The 23,859-nt window shown below is 37.9% G+C and overlaps 1 protein-coding gene across 4 annotated transcripts in view; it reads right to left on the reverse strand.

Moving 5' to 3' along the window:
* Positions 1–23,859, reverse strand: part of ATRNL1 (attractin like 1) — a 976,173-nt gene that overhangs the window by 585,778 nt on the left and 366,536 nt on the right. For all 4 annotated transcript variants that reach the window (XM_005293856.5, XM_065552410.1, XM_005293857.5 and 1 more), the window contains exon 20: positions 4,102–4,195. In XM_005293856.5, the coding sequence (XP_005293913.1) occupies positions 4,102–4,195 (94 nt within the window). The remainder of the gene's footprint in view (positions 1–4,101; positions 4,196–23,859) is intronic.

A 23,859-nucleotide genomic window follows, 5' to 3' on the forward strand; every position in this document is an offset into this window, starting at 1 on the left:
ACACTTTGCAGACTGAACCTGGGACTTTCAGAGCTAAAGGCATAAACTGCTATAGCTCAATCTAAAGAGCAAAGGTTCTGTAGCTGAGACTTATAATAATGTATATCCTCTGAGGACTGGACCTGTAACACACACTCTCCAGTTGGTTACATACATCCTCTGCTCAAAGAATGCTGGTCCCAAGTGCCTGATGCCCAGAATGGCTCAAATCCTGGATAAGCCCCCACTTATCTGACAGCCACCCTCTTAGCCAATACACCCAGGACTCAACCAAGGAGCTTCTGCTAAAAGCATGAGATGCTACAGCTTGAACCTAAGTGCCAAGACTTTATAACTGGGAGCCATAACTCATTTTCTTTGCAAATGGGCACAGAGGGAGACCTGTAACACACACTCCAGTGCAGCTGACAGCTTGCAACCCCCTAGGTAATAACCTCACAACCCCCAGTTTGAGAACCCCTGCTCTAGTGGGTTACACAACAATACAATCCTGAAAAAAACAGAAAATACTTTGTTTTATTTTTTTAAAGAAGGCCAAACTACATTAATTTTATTTTTAGACTAGAAAAATCAGTCTGCCAAAAAAGAAAAGGGTGGTTGTCCTGAAAGGACTAAGTACTTTTCTCTATAGATTGCTACAGTCTCTCATTTTAAATTAATTAGTTTTGTACAGTCACTCTGATTTCCTAAAACCCTTGTTCCTAGAGGATGGTGTTCACTGCACATCACATATACTTATGGGATGGGAGAGGGGAATAACAGAGCCCTGAAGCTATGGCTTTCTAATCAGTAGGGCTCTTGAGAAAAAATATAAATCTAACTGTCACACTAGAGCTAGAAATTTTCATGAAAATCCCCTTGCTGCTGAAACTTCACCATGGCCTACCCAACAAGTGTGTGTGTGGGGGGGAATTATATCCAGAGCTAAAGATAGTAGTGTTCAGACTGTGTATGGTTCAAGGTTCACAGAATAGTTGTGAAGAATAGTTGTGAAGAATATACATATAACTTACAACATTCTAAAATTATTTCAAATAATTCTTAAATTCTAGTTAAAAATTCTGTACTATACTCTGAATGTGTGTCATGTCTCTTTTATAACAATTTTTAAAAATCCAATTTTTCCTGGCTTTGACAGGAATAGAAACTTCAAGCCATAGTATGTTTGTAACATAATCTACTCAGTTTATATTAACATTCAACATATGGGTTATTCCGTTTAGAAGTCACTACTAAGGTTGACAATATGAATATGACATTCCGACTTAAAGTTATACAAGTCAATCAAACTACAACTGTAACCAGCGTTCCTTTCATATAATGTAGTTTTGAGACTATTGGGCAAATAAGGGCTAGTGCACATGCCCCAGAGCACCATATGTTCATTCATGCAACACTCACCGCTAAACTATTAAAGTGGTGCATAGGGATTTCGCTGTGCAACCTCCATTAATGCCAATTGATGGACAAACTCTGTGCACTGCTTTGAACAGGATTCATCTTTACCTGCCCTGCTGGGTACTGCTATGAGCGTGAGCCAGATGCCTTTGGCAAGAGATCTAATAAGTCTCTGGCTGATGGGAAGGGCTAACTAATATCAGCTATGAATATCACTGAATGATGATATGCTATACTATCTATACTATTAATACTAAACTTCAAAACAAAAATTATAACTATATAGAGCTAACAAAACCTACTAGAGTTAGGAAATCAATGGACACAGCACTGCTTTCTCAGATAGTGACGAGAGAACTCAGATGGCTGGGAGAGTGCATCCCAAAATGGACATGTATTTGAAGAAGGTTCCACAAGTTCACTGATAGAGAGTACTATCCCAACAATAGAAATGCACAAAGAAGAATGACAGCTTAAAATGAAGAAGTGGTATAGCAAATATCTTAATGTAGCACATTAAGTACCTTGAGTTTTTGCATCAGGAAGGCGTAGATTCTATTAGCATATCTTTTTGATAATTACTAGGTCAGTAGTCATTAGGAACTCTAATATCACTGGTGATAAATACATGATATACAGGGTGAACCTCTCTAGTACAGCACTCTCTGGTCCAGCATGATTTTATTTTTTGTTTTTCATGCTTTATCTACTTATTTCCTTGTGCCAATACAATAAAATTGTATAACAACACTAACACTTTGTTATGAAGAGAGTCAGTAAACCTTGGCTAGGCGGCGTTGCAAGTGTTGTTCCGTTTATTCGCCTCGGCGAGACAAAAATAAAGAGACCCACTCACTACAGTATTGACCTCTTGTGGTTCGGCAAATTCTCTGGTTCAGCACCGATCAGGTCCCCAAGGTGCCAGACTAGAGAGGTTCAACCTGTATTAGATATCAGTTTGATAGTGTTAGTCTATGTGATCTCATGCTCTGATTACTGTGACCCTTGTCCAATCTCACACAACTTCCTTCTTCTTTCTTCTCGCACCGAGGTTCTCTTAACCTAGGCTGTAAGTGCTTCAAGACAGAAACACTCGCCTGCTCCATATTTTACAGCTTCTAGCACAATTAGGTACCAATCTTGACTGTGGCATATGGACTCTATACTAATAAATAATTATATTTAATAACACAATATGATTGAGGTGTCTGACTACAAGAAAAATAATTAACTACCTTTTCTTAAGTATACTCTACTTTTAGTATAAGGCTCCCTGTTTATCTATGCACACATTTATATTAATAACGCACTCACCGTTGGATCATTTCCTGGAGTAAAATTTTAGTATCACTGCAATCCATGTAAAGACTGGCTTCCAGTGAAATAAGCTGATCACAATTTCTTCCAGCTCAGATAGAGGAAGGTTTATTTTCACCTCCCCTGAGCAAATGTGGATCACAGAGTCTTCATTGTGAAAAACTGCTGGATACTGATACAGTAACTCCAATGACCAAGTGAAGGACTTCTAATTTGTTAAATGTTGTCACCAATTGAATCTACCATGTTTCCCAGGTAAACTATATTCGCAATATAATCCTGCAGAAAAACATGTTGTCCCATAACCTTTGGTGTGTACTACTTGGAAGCCATAAGAACAACTAACTTCTGCAGACAAGATGGTTATGAACAGCAATGTCTATATATTATGGCAAGTGGCATGCTATAAATAGCTAAAATATACAGATTAGTTTTCACGAAAATAGAGGAAGACTATTATAATTCCGTAACAGTTTCTATTTACCCTTTAGCATTTCTGTTTTCTGCAAGGAAAACAACTGCAAATTACCATTGGGACACGATGCTAATTTCCTGAAAATTAAAACTTGGAGAAGAATGAATCTGGAATAAATCTGACCTGGTTAGAAATATGGCATCATTTATTTTTAATATTCCTTTAATAAAAGCTCTATAACTCAAAATAACTCTCAAAAACTAAGAAACATGAATTGAAAGAGAGACTGGGTATGACCTTTTTGAGTAAAGGAGAATCTTAGTCATGCTGTAGAAAAAACTACTTAGCATAATTTGTATTTTATTTCAGCAAGCACGGTGGACCAGTCAGAGTTGCGCTTCTTTAAATGTTAAAGACCTATTCAACAATGAGCTATCCAACTGATTCCCAGTATAAAAATGAATGCTAGAATGCTAACTGCACTTTCCAAAGCTAAAGGCCTATGTACTCCTTTTGTTCAATATTTAATTACGTGGATGAAATGTCTGAAGAATTGTCCACCTTAAAATGTTTCTGAAACTCTAAAAATCTAATTACTATAGTTTCTGACCTAAAGATACGTGACAAATATACCTAATATAGCTCCTAGCACCACAGATATTTTGGACTTTGAATCCAATTGCACATAAAACAGCACAAGGCTACTGATAATTCTCCAGCCATCTCCTTTTATAGGATACTATAAAAGCTATAGTGGCTGCATAATGTTATTAATATTTATGAAGTTATTCTTTAAAACGAGAAACTAACTTCCCTTTTTCTAAGGAATGTAGATGTACAGGGTGACCAGATTAAGCAGAGAATACATTTAGAGATCACTTCACAGCAAAAAAGGAAATGGAAAAATACAAAATTAATTATCCTTTAGGCATAAATTAAAATAAATTCAGGCTACAGTCAATTGTACTCACAGTTGACACTGGTCTCCTTTGATTCCTTTAGTTGCACAAAAACATTTTCCTGTTTGCATGTGACAAATATTTGCATGTCCACTGCATGTGCAAGCTATAAAATCAAAGAGGAAAGAGATTTAAATGTCTATATCATACTTTATGACTAAACGTACTTTTATGGATATTAATATTATATCCTAAATGCATTACAGAGGTGGTGTAGTTAAAGTATTAGTATTTCCATCATGAACCCCTTTAATATCACTAATATGATCGTTTAATTTATATTCAGCAGTGTTGGGAACTCAATAGTCTGAATGTGCCTTTAGGGAGATTTTATCTAAAGATTACTGACATAAATAGTAAAGGTTTCAGAGAAGTCAGTACGGTCTATCATTTTAATGTGACTTTGTATACAGTATGGCAAATATATTACTAAATATTAACAAAAATAATCCTTACGTATACGAAGTATAATCCTGAACTATTGAAGACAATGGCAAAACTCCCACTGACTTGAATGGGACCAGAATTGTGTCCAGTTTCTAATAAAAGACACATACAATGTATCCATACCAGTTAAAGTTGTAAATCAGTTACATTTGACAAAAATTTAGTACATTTAAGGCTTTGAGGCCCACTTGAACAGGGGCTAATTTGATATTATACCATTTCTATGGTCCAAAACAAGAACATTCTAGAGGCAAAACTACAAAGAGCTCTTCTGCCTTTAAATGCCCCTGCAGGTGAAGTAAGGTGGTACAGAGGATGTCAGAATTTCATTACGAGGTATGTGATAAGCCAATGTAAGGTCTCAATAGGATGTCAAAGAGCACAGCCTTAGGCAGACTGAATCCTACCTACCCACCCTTTCTGATTGTGATTAAAGATACTGAAATATCTGCAGACAATGGAATTGCCTCTTAGTAACCTAGTGCAGAGTGGTATAGTCCCATAGGAATGCATTAGCTTGTACAAGACAAGACAACCATCTAGCAATATTCATAATATGCTTAAAACACCTCAATAATTCTGAACCTATCTAGAGATCGGAATCTGCTGTCACAGAAGTTTTAATTACAACCAAAATAAAAGATGTTATGCATCGTCTTTTTCTTCATGAGCATGGATATAATACTAAATGGTGACCTACATGTAATAAAAGTTTATTTGCCACTTTACAATCCTATTATAGAAGTGCTATTTTTCTTGTTGGCGGAGGGAGGGAGTTTTAATGATCTTATTCTGTAGATAAGGAACAACATAGAAAACTCATTCCTGTGACAGTGCCCTATAACACCTACCCAGACACCATATGTCCCCCTTAAACCAACACATAAAAGAACAGTATTAGTGTATTAGACAATTGGATCTCAAACTATGACACATAAAATGTACTTTACATAATATACAATTCATACAACAGAAATGTCCATGTGTTTGAAGGATAGCACATCTGCTATTTCAAAGAAGCCTTTGCCAATGTTTACCCCATTCATCTCCAGTTAGCAGACCATCTGAAAGAAAGCAAGAGGAAGCAAAAAGAGCTGACTTCAGCTTGGGGTAGGATGAAGTGAACTTGGCTGAAATAGCTGAGCTCCATTTGAAAAGTGAGTAAGAGGAGAGCCCACAATGGCTTGACATTGGTGAAGGTGTGACCATAGTAGATGAGCTTTAATAAAAATGGTGCAAGCAGGGATGGAAAGAGAACAACACAGTTCAGGAGAGGGAAGAGAAAATCTCAGTGTTTGGTACAAAGAACATAACCCAAAGCTACAGTGATAAATACAGTTAAAATTAAAATGCCTTTGAAGAGTCAATTTACAATTTAAGGTCTGATCCTGTGAAACGTACACATATTTAACTGTAATCAATTGAGCAGAATTAAGCATGTACATAAATTTTGCAGGATCAGGGGATTAAAGACACACTGTCTGTGGCCAAATTTGACTTGAATGCTGTGACAATTTTGGGGATCAGTCCGTACAGCTTATAAATTCTATGAGAGATTATGACATGGTTACTATGAAAATTGGTGTATAATGAGTATGGAGATATACCTATCTCATAGAACTGGAAGGGACCTTGAAAGATCATTGAGTTCAGTCCCCTGCCTTCACCAAGTACTGTCCCTGACAGGGGTTTTTGTTTTGTTTTTTCCCCCCCGATCCCTAAATGGCCCCCTTAAGGATTGAACTCACAATCCTGGGTTTAGCAGGCCAATGCTGAAATCACTGAGCTATCCCTCCCATTTGTGTATTGATCGTAATATGGCAGAGTTGTGTCATACCTCTACCACACTATGTACAAGTGTGGACTGTTAGAACTCAATGACAGCTTATTCAGAGCTAAGTACCTTACAGTGGGTGCGCTAAGGAGGTTGGCTGAAGCTGGTTATACCCAACCTCAGGAGCAGCGGACCTTTGTCTGGAGAGTGGAAAATCCCAAATGCAGAACAAAGATATCAAGGTGTTGATACTAGCCTTTAAAAAACCACAGAGGCTGGGTAGGTCAGGGGAACACTCACATAGAGAGATACACAGAAGTTTTAGGCAGGAAAGGGGAAGGAACAGACAGCCAAAGTCAAAAAAAATGAGCTGAGGAGAAAAGGCTCCATGTTTCAAAATCCAAGCTATGCACTACAATACAAGATCTCTGTATGGCCCTAGAGGACTTTGACCCCAAGCCCAAAGATGCTCTGGAGTGGTGAGGTAACTGAAGCATGAAAATGCATGTAGAAATTATTATTTTTGTAAAAATCTGTGTACTTGTGGTGCTATTATAGAAAGAGCTGTAGAACCTGTGCAAAGTATATTTCCCTTACATGCATTATACCTACCACATGGCCACTGACGAGGTAATCCCAAAGCTCACACTTTCAGTGGAATTCTGGGAAAGGTTATGTTTAAACTACAGAGGAGTCTGAGGAGTGAGCACTAGTTCTAGGTGCTTGGCAGGAGGCTATGTGGTCTAAGCTCTCAGGCAGGGGTGCCACAGTGAGTCTGAACCCTGAGAATGTGTCTAGGGACCCCAAGACTGAGACAGTCCTGGATTCTCTTCAGACTCCAGAGGCTTAAAATATTCTGAGATCCAGTGGTCAGATCATCCCACTGCAGTCTAATGAGTGGCCAAGAGAGGGCACTTGACCGAACCTATGACAGATGCCACACTCAAGGGCAACACCACAATAATAAAGGCATTTAGTTTGGGGGAAAAGGATGGTGGGAACAGGTTAAAACAGCAGAAATTCTCCCTCACAAGCTTTGTAATATTTCATTTTGGGGGAAGAGGAGGAGGAAACCCCTCTCTAAAATCAAAATAGGATGTTATTAATCTCCTGACCTCAGGGATAAGTATGAGAAGTGTGGTCGACACCACCATTCAGGCAGGAAGATGTCCTTATTAACAACTTCAAGTGCCAGGTTTTATAAATGTGAACAAATTAAATAAGATTTGACTGTTAATCTAATTTTTTATTTTAGTCACCAATGCAAATAGCAACTTGCCAGTTGGAAAGTGCTCTCTTTCATACAAGTTAATGAAAGAACTGAGATGAAAATATCAGTGATCCTTCCTTTCTGAAATATCCTGCTAAATCATAGGCAATACATATTTGCATGGAAATGAAAAGGTCTCCGTTACAATATGTAATTAATAAAGGTACATATCTGGTTAGAAGCACTGGCTTTTTACACCATTACTAATATTATTTTATTCCTCTACATGATGCTTTATGTGGAAGTCTCAGCTCCAATGACTATGGTCATCTCAGCACAATTTACATAGCTCAAGAATATCATAGGGCATTCACATGCTTGTCAATAATTTGTCCAACTGTTAGTTAAATTAAGATGGCAATACAATTAATGATCATGAGACCATCTTTTAATCCATGTGACAAAGTGCTAGATGAAGACACAATGGTTAAAGAAAACTGAAGCATGAAGAAAGAGCTCTCACAACGTGGACTGCTGTTTTCACAAACAAGAAAGAGGAGGGGAGCTGTTCCGGACACTTTTAGCAGAGAATGCACTTTCTAACCTGTCATTTCCCCCTTACTTTATCCCTTGGCACACAGTAAATAAATGGAATAAAATGCATAAGGAAGCAATGAACAGCATTTCATCAATAAACGAAATCTGATTATTTCAACTGACACAAAATGTCACCTACACTGTAAAATCTGTGGTTGCAACTAACAGCAGAAATTTTTACAAAGTATGTGGCGATAAGAAAATATTTTTTTCTTCTTCAAAATAAGACATAACCACCATAGCTCCAAGTGATACCTGCAATTCCCACTGAATGTTAAATTTTGCTATGATCTTGACTCGGCACAATAAAAGTTCACTGAAGACATATTGCTCTGTAACAGGTTATAATGTTTCCCTGTATTCTCTCAAGTACCCCATTCTTTGTCAATAGAATGATTGTTTAAGTACTTTTAGCAGGAAAGGCCTCTTTTCAAATGTTAATTTTCACTATGTAAATCATTGCTATAATAGCAGGAAGAAACAAATGAATATGTATACAGTATATTCCTAGCAGCGTACTGTGCTTATTGTGCCTTATCAGTTAATAGTTCGTAACAGTGATGCTCCATTATAAGAGCGCACATAAGCTGCAGAGCAACTAATAGGCTGCATTCTGGTTAATGTTCAAAAACTGCCAATTTATGTACATACAACAAATCTGAAACCATCTAAAAGTTAATTTATGACACAAATACATGGAATTTCTCTAGCATCGAAGCTGCTCATTGCATATGAAAAAAATCAACAACAAAAAATTCTTCACTAGTAGTACAATTTCTTTTAGTTAAAAAGATTTAATTTAGTGAGGTAAAAAACCAGACACTATGTTCTTTACACTGATGCAATGTCTACAGTACCACTTATGTATGAATCTCTATAAACCAAATGGACTGGCTGAAACAGCTTCTCCCGCTGACATAGCTGCTGCCGCTCGTTGGGGGTGGATTAATTAATCAACAGGAGAGCTTTATCCCATCGGCTTAGAATGGCTTCACTAGAACCCTTACAGCGGCACCGCTGTAGCCATTACCTAAATGTTCTTCCTGTGCATTCACAGTCACATTTTCAAAATTAGCTACTCCATCTTGTAGCTGGTCAATGAGGGGATAACAACCTATTGCTAGTATGAGGTAATAGAGTTGCTCCTTTAGTCTTAGTGGTAGAGTCTGTGCTGCGGTGGTGAAGGTTCCAGGTTAAAATCCTACTAACAATCTACATGGAGATTGTTAAAAAAGTGGCACATGAAAAAGAGATTTAACTCCAGCAGATCTCAGACAACCAAGAGCAGTTTCCTCTAAGTAAGCGAGCTAGTAACGTACTTGCTAAATATTTGCTACATCCCCCTCTAGTTGCTCTTCTTTTTACTGGTAGAGGTCTGTCCCACGGTACTGAAGGTCAGTCAAAGATTCAAATTATGTAGATGGTCCACAAAAGAAGTAATTAAATTAGCAAATACCAGATATGCACATGCAAATTGCAATAACTATGCACAGTCCTCAACGTAAACTGCTGGATTGCATTTCTTTTGCAGTAGAGGAGGCTGATAGCGGCCTGAAGATTTGGGGAAAAGTTTACAGGAATCTCTAAAACCAGGGCCGGCTCCAGGCACCAGCCGACCAAGCACGTGCTTGGGGCGGCACCTTAGAAGGGGCGGCCAATGTTGGGGTGGTGGGGGGCGCTCGTGGTGTTTTGGGTTTTTTTTTTGTTTGGTGGGGCAGCGCTCGAGAGGTTTTTTTTGTTTGTTTTTTAATCTCAGATTTGTGAGGGTATTTCTGCCAGTTACAGAAACCAAAATCATTTTAGAACAACTAAACAACTATGCAAATTTATGCTAGAACTGTACATGTGTATATGGTGAATAACTAATGCCAAAACACATTTCCGATGCTACTGGAATATGCTTAAGTGTTAACATATAAATGCAGTGGCAATAGTGCCATGTTATTATAGCACATTTAGGTAAAAACATATATTATACTTCATTATCTTTGTGAGTCTGTTTATTTTTTCCACTTGTCTGATTTTGACAAATGCAAAAGAAATAATAAGCTTATAATATAAACTATGTTTACTGTTTAATTTACTGAAACCTAAATCTTAAATGCTCGATTTCATAGTAAGTGATTATTAAGCAAGTCCAACAGTCACAGAATCTCAAATGGTAGCATTATTAATAATGACAGTGAGCCACTAAATATATGCCTGTCCTTAATTCTCAGCTTTTGTACTGGAAAAGACAAGAAGGGATAATTGCATACCTGCAATTCTGCTTCTCTGATGATATCATTTTACTAGAAAATGATGTTTGAGTTTCACCTCCCTAGTGAGAGGCAGGATGGAATTCTCTAGTTCTTCTGGCCACTTGAGACATGATCCTATTCAGAGACCAAGTTCTCATGCCTGACTGGCTTCCCCTAGAACGCTAGATCTGATCCTTCCTGACAGGGTTTAGCTAGGGAGCTCCCCATTGGAACCACAACCATTTAGGCTAGTTCCATCTTCTACCACATCCATGTACTTTAGCTTCTGCCTAGACTCTGTTTCTGTGCCCTTTGTTTGATGTGCCCTCCTCTAGTCCCCTTGTACCTCAGAATGGACTTTTGATAGCCATGGTCACGTGCATCCATGATTTGGTACACAATGGATATTTTGCCTTGTCACTGCCCTCAGGTATCTTCAGTGTGTCAGTAGCCTCAATGCTATGCTGATTGCAATTTGTTCTCTGTCACAATTATGCTTTAGATAATGCTATTCCAGTTATTGATATGGATGAGGATGATTTAGGGGAGCAGAGGAGACGGTGATTATTAGTCTAACCTTAGCGGAGGAAACACACACAAACAGACCAAACAGAAAACCAAAAAACAAACACCACACCTGTTCGGTAAAGACAACATGGGGAGGAAAAAAATGAAAACAGTGTTCCTAATGGATTTGGATACGTAACAGAGAGCAAGAAAATAATCCTCCTGCAGCCTCACCACAGCAGCTGAGACACATACATACTTTAAATTAAATAAACTGATTCTGTGCAGAGACACACCACACTTTTGCCATAACACTTTTTTCTTGAAAGGCTACTGAAACCAAGCCGATTGCATTGGTGTTGATGAAAGTAACCTGTGTTTTCCAATGGAGACAATAAAGGATACAATTTTCTAAAGTACACAGAGTTGGTCTGACCCTACTCCCATTGAAGTCAATGGTAAAACTCCCACCGACTTCACTAAGAGCACAGGTAGACCAATACTGAATGCTTTTGAAAACCCTACCTATATACTTAAAAAATGTAAATTATTTAAAGGATGATTGGAGGATTAGGAATAAAAGCACCAATTAGTCGGATATTGATGTGCCAAATTAACCAAAGCCTTCCCACTTTGCTGCTTTTCTTTTAAATGAATTTTGAAATCCGAAGTCAATATGATTTCTCATAGGCTGTCCTGTGATAGGTGGATCAGCCTTACTAAACCCAGATTTTTCATTACTGAAAACATACACATAAGTCTAGAGGCAAGTAATGACCTCAGTCTTTCTGAGGATTCCCATGCTTCCAGGATGGTAGTACCATCGAAGGCTAGTACTGAGGGTGGTTCTAGACTCCCTATTGGATGACTGCACATTGGACAATGGTGCTAGACTGCCATGAAAGAGCACACGTTGTACCTTCTAAAAGGGTATACCAGTTGCTGCTGCTATGTGTATTTCTCCAGTGCTCCCACATACTTACACCTCAAGCACAATGACTTCAGGAGTTGCTGCTCATACTCAATCCTCCCTCATACCTTCCCTTACGTACACTGCAGGGAACAGCTAAAAAGCCCTAATTTTACCCTAACATTACAACATGACTAGTGCATATTCATATTCTTGAAGTACTACTACTGTTACTAAATTTCATTCAAATAAAAATTACATATACACTCTTTTTCCTCTTACTTTGACCTGTGCTCAGACGAATCTCTATAAACCAAATGGACTGACTGAAACAGCCAGCATTGTCTTCCAATACTAAAAATCCACATCCCCAACAACACAGATTTTATATAACAGTGGTAAGTTAATTCTAGGCGAAGTGTTTCCAATGGGATAATCATATCCTTAGGATATCACAGGGATTGATAGTATATCATGTCTCCCTTATACCTATGGGGTAAACATAAGTCTGCCATTTCCCATTTCATAAACCACACAGTGTTGATATTTTCTGACTGTAAGGCTTAAAATAAATGCCTGTTTTTGGAGGGGATTTCAGAATCTTGCTTTTAAGCAAAATAATCTAGTAATAGCCTGATGTACCCCTGCTCATGTTTGCAATCCACGAAACAAGGGAAATCTTGATGCCAATGCCTGGATTTCTCAAAGTGTCAATCTATTAAAATTAATTTGACTATTTTCTGTCAAACTCTAGTATACAGATTTTAAATATACAAATTCAAATAAAATTATAATTGTTAAGATACTGTGGCATAAAATTCTGTCTGAATTTATTTCATATTACAAAATCCTGCCCAAACATGTGCATGGTCTCACTCCTTAGTCCTTACCTTCCTTAGAATCATTAAATCTGTCATTTCATGGTCATTTTCACCCAAATTTCATCTTGTTGCTAAAAAGATTAGGCTCTCAAGTATTTTTCCCTTTATCTCCAGGCTGAAAGAGCATCACCAGAAATACCCATGATGGTGAACTTGATGCAGCAACACAGTATCATAGTAAAAGTCTGGTTTGTCTACAGGAACATGTAAGCACTTTGGGTGGGATAGAGTCCTGATCGTGTCTGACAAGGGGAAATGGAATGGAGCAACTGAAAGTTATTTTTTAATTAACAAAACAAACTTTTAGCAGTTTTATAAGACATTGTGTTCGGTTTGGAGCAATTCTATGTAAAACATAGGATCCTTCTGCTTCATCAACTGAAGGGAGTGAGAAGTTGAGGTAGCCATTTTTGTTCATGGAAAATTCTAAATATGGAGACTTTCAAAACCCCGTGATTAAAGCCTTGTGCCTGCAACAAGCTGAGCAAATCATAAACACGATGAGAGCATTCAATATCCATTGACTTCTGTGCATCCAAGAGCTGCCTAGCCTCTTGCTGTAAAGCAGCCAAAACAAGTATATATAATATTCACTTTACAGTTATGAAGTAATAACCAAACAGAGTTTATGCAAATCAGACCCCCTCAGTCAGAATGCAGGGATTTGCATAAATCAGAGGGGGAACCGCATTTATTCAGCTAGTCATATGAAGTTTCTAGAAACTGCTCCATGTCACTGTTGTTTCGATGACAGTCCACAGAGATAGTATGGGCAACCCTTCTTGGAGAATCTTTTGACACTGTAGTCTGGTCTAACAGATATCTATTTCCTCTGTCATTAAACTTTGCTGTACTATCTTCCTAAACTGAAATATTTCAACAATTTTCTTTAAGACAAGTAGCATTGAAAGATAGCACAATAGTATGTGTATCTCCAGCAATGAAAGAGTTGGATTCCTTCTGTCAAACATCAATTTATGTTAAGCATATACTAGTTAGTTTAAACACTTATCATAAATACTTAACAATATTGTATACACATCAGTAAAATGCAAGAGACATTTCAGTAGGGTCACTATAATAAGCTTGTTTCAAATACATTAAAATGTTGTTGCCAAATATCTGTAATTTTTTTTTCATTACAACCAACACCAAAAAAAATCCTTAAACAAAAGTAAAAAACTAACCTTGACTATTTCTATTCCATTTTTAAAATGGCATGTGGGCAAGTTTAGTAATAACTCAGTTCATGTTGCTGTGTACAACATGTAGATTTCAAGTGGAACAGAAAGATTATTTCAATACAGTATAATCCAGTACAGTAAATTCATGCTGTAAAATTACCATTTTATAAAATGTATTAAATAAGTCAACAGTGCGATTGTTTCTGAGTTGCTAGCTCAGCATATAAATGCAGTTGCTGATGCTGACAACAGAATAACCACCAACATTTTCATGAAGTACACATTTTAGACAAATGGATTTAAAATGCATTTGCTTCCCCCTGATGGCTCACCCTGAAGTATAGCTGCAAGAGGGAACTGTCTCTCAAAACGGGTTCCCGATAAAGGATACTTTAACTAATTTTTTTGTTTACTTCCAAAATTATTAAACCAATGGCCACACATGCGGATAATTCTTTTAAAATACACTGCAGGCACAACTTCTATACAGATTTCCTTTAAAGAATAAATAAAAGATATGATAGTGCTATTAAATAGAGGTGTAGTTTGTTAATATTTGGAATATAAGAGACAATAGCCATATAAAATAATGGAGACATGAGCTGTCTAATGTATCTGGGCACTACTGAAAGATAGCAAGGATGCATGCATATATATATATATATATATATTACATATGACACTTAGCTGCATCAACTCTGCCATATTTTCCACAGGACTGGGAGGAACAGAAAGACTGTGAATGTAAAACCCTGCTTTAATTAATTTGTAAGGCTTCTGTCCGGTCTTCCTTTAAATACCTTCTCAACCCCCACTTCCGTTGTAACATCAACAACGGCATTTGGAACCATCAAGTTATGCAATGCACGCAATTGTGTCATTTTCTTTTCTTTTACCTCATCCTCTCTCACTACTTTTCCTCCTTTTGGTTGTCACAATCACTTGTGTCTTCTTTCAAATTAGATTAAAAGTACTTAGAGGCAGAGTCCCAAATCACCCCTCCCTATTTGTACATTACCCAAACTTGACTGGAGTTTTAGGGCTTTATCCCAACACAAAATAATAATATGTGATGGGGTTGTGCTGTGGAGGCAGCTGCCTCTCACCATCTCCACACAGAAATGAGTGGTATGCATAAAGGAGTCCATCGAAAGTCTTTAATATTCACCAAACGAAGATGTGAATTCCGTCACCTCCAAAATCCTATTTACTTTATTGTGTGTGTCATTTTCTAAGCCTTTTGGGGTCATCTGAATGCATATATAGTTACATTTGGGCAATTACTTTTCCCTAAAAACAATGTTACAGTCACATAGTTAAAAAGAGTCAAGAAATGTACTAGTGGACTAGCTTTACGGACTCAGCAATGATACACATTCTGAAGATTTAGGCCTTGCCTACATGGGAACATTCAAAAAAGTTAAGGCAAATAAACTACAGGTGTGCGTTAAGTCCCCATGTGGATGCTCTCTCTCATGAGACAGCAGGTCATAGTTGACTATAAATTAATCCTCCTCCAAGGAGAATTCCTCTATCAAAATGGCTTAAATTACAGTAAACTAAGACCACTTTAGTTCTGAATGAAAGCATCCACCTGGGGCTTTAATGTGCCTGAATTTATGCACCTTGACTTCATTCTTTTCATTGATTCACCTTAACTTTCCTAGTGCCCCATGCCCCGAGACTATTTTTTAAATAACACAAAAATATATTAAGCTACACATTTAACAAGGCAAACAAGATGAGAAAGTAGCTGACTTCTTGCTATAGTAATAAAATTCTATTCTCAGTTACATCAGCATAATCCTAGAGAGATCCTCTCCATTTAAAACAATATACTGACTCTTACCCCATTTTTACACAGGGGTAGCTTGGAACAGAATTTAGTCCCTGAATGTCTGCATTTTATCACTTTTTTAAAATAACTTTGCATCCTTACCATTGAACTTTTGAACAGCTAACTTTTTACCTTCTATTGAAAAGAATCCCTCTAAAATAGTCAAGCTTAATCGGTCTTTAATCATTGGTTACTAGTACACGGGTCGGCAACGTTTGGCACACGGCTCGCCAGGGTAAGCACCCTGGCGGGCCGGGCCAGTTTTATTTACCTGCTGATGCAGCAGGTTCGGCCGATCGCGGCCCCCACTGGCCGCGGTTCGCCGTCCCAGGCCAATGGGGGCGGCGAGAAGCGGCGCGGGCGAGGGATGTGCTGGCCGCGGCTTCCCGCCACCCCCATTGGCACGGGACGGCGAACTGCGGCCAGTGGGGGCTGCGATCGGCCGAACCTACCGCGTCAGCGGGTAAATAAAACTGGCCCAGCCAACTAGGGTGCTTACCCTGGCGAGCCGCATGCCAAACGTTGCCGACCCCTGTACTAGTATTATAAAAAGGGCTTGCAAAGGTGAATAAAATGGTGGCATGCATCGGAATATTAAATAAATTAGTCATACAACTGGCTAATGAAAATGCAACATAAAAGACAAATGTAAAAGTCAGAATATACTTAATCCTTTCTTGGCTGAACTCAACACATTCTCCAGCAATTAAAAGGGATTTTGCTGTGTGTGAGTTTTTCATACTAACATAAAATTATTAAACTCTTGACATGGTTTGCTCTTGCTTTATTTCAAGAAACAGTACTCTGTAAATACCACATTCTGGATATAAATAAATAAATGGAGATATCCTATCTCCTAGAACTGGAAGGGATATTGATAGGTCATCAAGTCCAGCCCCCTGCCTTAACTAGCAGGACCAAGTACTGATTTTGCCCCAGATCCCTAAGTGGCCCCCTCAAGGATTGAACTCACAACCCTGGGTTTAGTAGGCCAATGCTCAAACCACTGAGCTATCCCTCCCCCCATTACATTGTATCATGTCAAATCAAAAAACTTCATGAGCCCTCATGAACTACTGTATCACAGGGCTTTATGCTATCCGCATTAAGCAGCACAAAGAACCTAAACCAGAAAATAGATATGTACTGTAATCATGTCTGTATGAAAACACTGAACACACACATTGTTCGGGAACACTTGTTGTGAGACTAGCATAGCATCTTGTATACTTCAATTTTTTACATCATCTGTGGGGGTTTTTTTAATACATTTTAATCAGTGCCTTTCATGTTATTATGACTAAGAAGTTATGTTAAAGCCCAATTCTGCAAGGTGCTGTGGTTTTGAGAACTCAGTACACATCACAGGATTGGACCCTAAATTTCCAAAGCTGAAACCGAACACACACAAAAACAAGAACTCATTTTTTCTTCTTTTTTCAGAGATCAGGTATATAAGCATTTGAAGAAAAATATTCTTTTAAAATATAAAGGTTTACCACATTCAAAAATATGTATACCATAATTTAAATCAGTCTTAGACTGGCTTTTTCTGAAGAGGCCTAGTCCATTAAAACATAACTTTTGATTAATAGTGACAAAGAGAAAACCTTTTTAGATATGGCCAAAGGTGCGTCAAATAATTCTGAGGTAATGTACAATATGTCAATAAAGCCTGAGGCACGGAAGCAGTTTTGTTATTTTAAAGGAGAGGCGAAGATTTACAACAGTGAGTAATGATTTTGAGTATCTCAGATTTTGGATGTTCAAACTGAGGGATATTAATGAGTCTGCTTTTCAGAGGGCAGGTGCTTGGCACTTTTTTTGAAAATCAGGCCCCCTTAAAGACTTTCAAATCATTGAGGCACCTCAAATCACTATACTCTTGAAAATCTTGGTCAAAATGCCCTGTGCTCTATGAGGTGTGTTCTAAAAACAGATATTTTTGCTCTCTTTAAAATATATGAATATATTTTAACCTAAATTATATCAATGACAGCTGCAGAATTATATATGACCATATGAAAAGCAGAACACTTTAAACCATTCAATAACTATTCAGAAAACAAGCCCCAAGTGGAAGACATATCTTGCATAATTTAACTAATCCTCCCACTGGAATAAAATGTAATAAAAGCAGCAAACCATCTTCATGAGGCACATTAAGAGGCACAAAATATGCCTGCTGTTTATTATATTCATATTAGGATGAGGTATCATTCTTAGGCACGTAACATAATTTCCACATTTTGATGTACTAGAATGTAAAATTATCAATCTTTAAATATTCACATAAGGTTCAAAGACAACTGTGATCATATAGAAATTATATTAACAGTTTTCTGGGAATTCTCATTCCACCAGCTGACAAACTTTTTACCTGCTATTCTAAAAGCTGAATTTTTCAACAGTTTTCTGAATACTGAAAGGTAAACTCATGAAGGAAGCTGACAGCAACTCCCTGTACATCACAGTGAAAATTCACTTCCTGTGTCTTCTTTAGGGATCTGTTGATCAAAGCAAAATTAAAGCCTAACTATCTGAACAGCTATACTATACAACATGGTATTATGCTGTATGGTGTTAATGGCTGCCATCTTTGCTCTATAAGCAATCACAGACCTCATGAAAGTTGGTTTGTGTGTTATAGCTACCTTTCATTTAAGCAAAATTGAAGAAACAATTAAGTTCCTTCATGGAGTAAGATAACTGGAGAAAGGCACCACCAAAGGCACTAGGCCACATGCAAAGATATTCAGCAGCTAAACCACGCAGGCTAAGGAGTTTCCCTTGTAACGGATTGCAAATTCAGGTGCTGGGGCCCTGATTGATTGCAGCTTGTGTGTTTGTGTGAAAGCAACCCGAAATCTATCAGAAAGTCAGAGATGTAGTCCTAAGCGTGGCCTTGAGAGACAGAGCTCCTTGGGGCACCAGAGTAGCTGTAAAGGAAGACTTGGAAATTGTGAGCAAGGAAAGTGCCTGCTGTTTATTCCTACTGCATTCTGGGAAACAGGACTTTGTGCACATTCTTTGTAAATAAACAGGACTATGCCAAAGAAATACTCAACTCATATAATCCATTTCTCCTCCTAACAGAAACAACCTGGCAATGCACTGAATACAGGCTAAACACTTGGGTCAAGGGGCAAGCAATAGGTGGAAAGCCATAGCAGAAAAAAGATTAGTTGAATGCAAATGTGTAAGTCAGCCAAAAGGCCTGTGATATTTTAGATGCACAGCTGTATACAGTGACCTTACAAGCTTAATGGAAAAAGTTAATAAACTAATGTATTTGAATACTTGAATATATACGTATTATATGTACATATACGAATACATACACATATAGCATATAGCCCCCCACCCCTACATTTTGTAAGGGGTATAGAAAACAAACATACCTTGAATGATTAATAACTATTAATTCCTCCTGGCACCCCAAAATTAGAAAAGCTATTCCACCTCTGTTTGTTCACTTAGGAAGTAAGGACAATCAGATAATGGCTTGTGTCATGTGAGACACTTTGTCTAAGGACCCACAGATCAGCAAAGGTTGGGAGCTCTATTCTCCACAAAGAGAAACTAAAATGGGTTCATGAAATTATTGTGCATCTTCTAGGCAAGTATCTCTCATAATTTGCACAGGGATAAAACCTCCCTCTCCCTCCCAACCCATCTTAAAAAAAAAAAAAAAACTCCAAACAGTTACCAAGCAGAGTAACCCCCTACTTTCCTATGCAAAGTGGCCCATTGCACACTGTGACTGGATCAAAATATGGGGAAGCTGTGAGTTAACCAAACTAGAAGTAAATTCAAGTGAGAGTAAAGGTCAAATAGGGCAAACTGCCTGCTACCCCAAGAAATCCAAACGACATATTTTCAACCCAAATTATAAACTATACATTTGTTTGCCTTGTAAATCAAATATACTATTTTTAATCTGTTTTGCCCTGGCAATATCTTTCATCTCAAATTAGAAACTGCAGATTTGCTTACTTTATGAATCAGCCCTATCTCTCTTCATATGTGGACAGTGTCTCTTGTTCTGCTGCAAACCCTAAGCAACATGAAATGCTTATGTACAATCAAAGAATGTCTGAAGTAGGTCTGTTGAAATAAGAAGATAAGGGATTTTGTTGGTTTCCATTGTAAATAACTGTGGCACTTTAGAAGTAAGAGGAATTGTATCGCATAAAGAAAAAGGAATGTGGAAAGGTATAACCTAGGGTATAACTTTGGATCATTAAAAGCAATCGCTTAAAAAAGGGGCAATTCCAATTAATAACGTGGACTAATATTGAAATAAAATCATTGAAATGAACCAAACATAAAAAGCCTCCGATAAGAAAACGTTTGAATAAATTTGTTATACACCTGCACCATCTACTGGATACTAATGGAAACAGAAGAGAAAAAGAGCACTGAAGTCTGAGCACTCTGTTATCATAAGTCTAATAGAAATCAAAGGGTGGCCTCTTCCAACAACCTCTGAAGCCAGTATATATATAAAACTGAGGTTACAATGTTGGACCCCCACAGCTGACTGAACCCAACAAGAAGCTGGAGAATCCTAAGTGCAACCAATGCCTGCATCAACCCTGTGGAAAGGATTCTTCCTCATCAAAGGGTTAAGATTATAAGATGTCATGGGGTGCACTCCCCATAGTGGCACCTCCTCCTGGCCATCCTGGGAATTGGCTCTGGCCAGACATTTCATCCTCCTCTGGTGGGGTCTCTCCTATCGTCCTCTCTGCTCTGCAGACCCCTTCCACTCCAGAAACCGAACCACAGCCTCCTCTTTGCGCCTCAGCCCTCTGACCTGATCACCATGTGTGTTCCCTTCTTGGGTTAATACAACAAAAATCTTTCCAGGACAAACCATCCCAGGCAGTCTGCTGCCCTCTGTGTGGCCTGGAGCACGTCCCCAGTGGCTAGCAGGGGAACCTGGGCCACCCTGTACTTCGGGGTCCAGCTCAGGGGCCCTCTAGCCAGCAGTAAAGGTCTGTTCCCTTCTAGACCTTACTGCCTTTACCTGAACCCTGTCCTACCTTCCTGGCTTCCCCCCTCTCTGGGGTTGAAGCCTCCTAACTCCCTCTCCCAGGGAGTAATGTTGGCCTACTTGTCCCTATATTGTTCAAACACTGTTCCCTTCTCCCAGGAAGTGACTGCAGACTGCATTCCTCTGCAGCCTCCAAACACTCTTCCCAGGCATTGGCTTCCCTTTCCCAGCAGCAACCCCTTTCTGTTTCCAGCTACCTGGCTTTATAGGTTCTCCCTTGTTCCTGCCCATCTGAACCGGCTTTCTATTAGCTCCCTGTTCACTGGCTCCTCCTCCAGGTGCAGTGGAGTTAACTGGTGTACCTGGGCATCTTAACCTGCCAGTCATATGTGGGCTGGCCACCCCATCACAGAAGTGGTAAGATTTCAATTCAAAGCTTGTATTTCCTCATCTATTCTGTAATATAAGTAACTGTAGCTTATCTGGCTAAGTGTACACTTTCTAGTAAGACCTTGAGTAATCATATTTTAGATTTAAAATCCTTAATAAGTCAAAGCAAATTAGCCGATGAGAGATTTGAACAATAACCTTAAGTATTCCAATATTCTAAACTTGTCGCTTTTGGACCAGTCCATTTAAACAACAGGGAGCAAACACTCAAAAGTGCCTTAAAGACAAGTACATCTTTCCTCCTTGGAGAAATACTGGAATGATGATATATGTGTTAGGTACTAAAGAACTGATGATCAAAAGTAAATGTAATAAGAACTCTTGGTGATTCTCTCTTCCGTGTAACTGCTGAGCCTCAACCTTACTCATTAGCAATTGTTTGCAAGACAGCATTGATTTGTTCAGTACTGTATGTACTAAAACATTGGTTGTGTCTACATTTAGTTGGTGAACTGTTGATTGTATACTAATGTGGTTCTGGATGAACTAATAAATTGATGATTAGTTAAGAGTAACCAAGTGTCCAGATTTAAAAAAATACTGCTCAAGTTAAAAGCTGACCTGAAAAAAACCCAGTGTTAAAATTAGAAAGCTAAAGCTCCCTGGACTCAATCTAAAGGGATTATCCTATTAGATTCCATTCTAATCTTGGTTATAAAACTCAGGAAATTGGTAAATCTTATTTGCTAGATTTCAGCTTTAAAATCTGAAATTCATAAAGTTGACCCCCTTTCACACACACAATTTACAGAATACTATTTAGGCTGCAAAGTCAAGCATTCAAAAGCTAAGTACTGTGTCAGAATTAAGGTTACCCAGGCAATCTTAATTTCGGACCTCTTTTACACATGCTGTAATGTACATATGCTATGACCATCGTTAATGACTAATCATATCCTATTTTATTACATGCCTAATATACTTTTTTACACAACACATGATTAACCTGTAGAACTCATTACCACAAAATAGTTCAGAAGAACATAGCAAGATTGAAATAAAAATTAGAAATTTATATGGAAAATGAAAGCATCCACAGTTATGTAAATTAGGATAAGGGATATAAGTCCTCATGCTTTCAAGTTTAAGCTTACCATAAATTCCTAGGAGTCAGAAAAAAAATAATCTTATCTGGGAAGAGTTTCCATAATTGTTCATTAGATGGTTTCTTGCACTTTCCTCTGAAGCATTTGGTATTGGCTACTAGCATAGACAGGATACTGGACAAGATGGAACACTTGTCTCATCTGCTAGGCAGTTCTTGTGCTCCTTCTCAGCTTTATTTATTGTTTTAGACATGCAACTTCTGATGTCTCATTTTAAATTACATGGTTCATTTGTGAAAACAACAGCTAATAATACTTTTATAAGAGAGATCTACATTTCGAAAGAATTGCAAGCTCCTTTAAAATAAGTTTCAGTCAGCTTCCTCATTAAAAACAATTTTCCATAGGTTTGTAACTTACCCCCCAAAAAATCAATATTTTTTGCTAGTTTCAGATGCTTTTCTGTGTGCCTATACCAAGAAATATTTGCAATTTGAAATAAAATTTTGCAGTTTGTTAATAATGTGAACTCACTTTTTGTTTGTTTGTTTGTTTGTTTTAAGGCACACATATTCCCACCTGGCACAAAAGCATGCAGAGGGAATAAATGAATAGAAAAATCTTAAATAGCCAGTGAGACCAAGTATTCTTCCTTTCACAACCCACAGAGTTGCTGAGTGTGCAAGAAAAAGGAATGGAAATACCAGTCCCCAATCCCAGGGATATCAGAACCAGATAGAGAAGGATGGTAGCACTTTATCTGCACACATAACCAATTTGTTTATCAATGGCTTCCTACATGATTACTGGTGTATTGAAAAAATTATGGATGACAAGATATTTCTACCCATTCTAGACAGATCACTTGAAAAGTGTTCTAAGAAACTGAGTGCTTCAGGCTGTCTCATTTTTCTTGTCCTCCCTTTCCCTCCCACTTAGCTTAATTAGGAAAGTACATATTTTATCTTTTCAATGCTCTCCTTTTATTTTTCTCGTGTTTTGGTGGGACAGTTGGCGCCTTCATTCTATAGCAAAAATACTAAGTGCTCCTAAACCAATGCTTGGACAAATACTAGCCATTGCTTTTCAGAGGAATGTATTTGGGAAATAAACATTTAATACATATTTTTCAGGCAGGTTAGAATAGCAAATTATTTCCTGATATTGTGCTGGAATTCACATGTTCCAGATAGAAAAGTTATTTCATTTCTTGATCATTGCTGCTGCATTTTTAGAACTATCACTATAAACAAGAAGACAACACACAGAAAAGATATTTTAAAAATAGCCTTTACCCCAAATAATAAATTAATACTATAAGAAATTGAAAACTACCAAAAGAAAAATGCAGAGAAAGCTCATTTATCATTGCCAGAACTCAGGCCACAAAAGAACATGTAGGAAGACAATCACTAACATCAATGAAAACAATTATAAGATTATCATGAATCCTTGAGAAATGGTCAAATGAGAATGAAAGAGATAAAGGGACAGAATAAAAACTGGATCTCTTCTATACCAATCTAAGTAATAAGTAGTCATCAATTACAAGACCCCTGAGTTCCATGTGTTTTTGTGCTGAACTGCTGAAGAAGCACAACACACATACTACTAACAGGGATTAGAGAGACTGTAGTTTCAGATAGCATAATATAAATGTTACTGAGTATTATTCTTTCTAGTATTGC

The sequence above is a fragment of the Chrysemys picta genome, chromosome 7 (genome assembly GCF_011386835.1).
Source record: "Chrysemys picta bellii isolate R12L10 chromosome 7, ASM1138683v2, whole genome shotgun sequence".
Lineage (NCBI taxonomy): Eukaryota > Metazoa > Chordata > Testudines > Emydidae > Chrysemys > Chrysemys picta.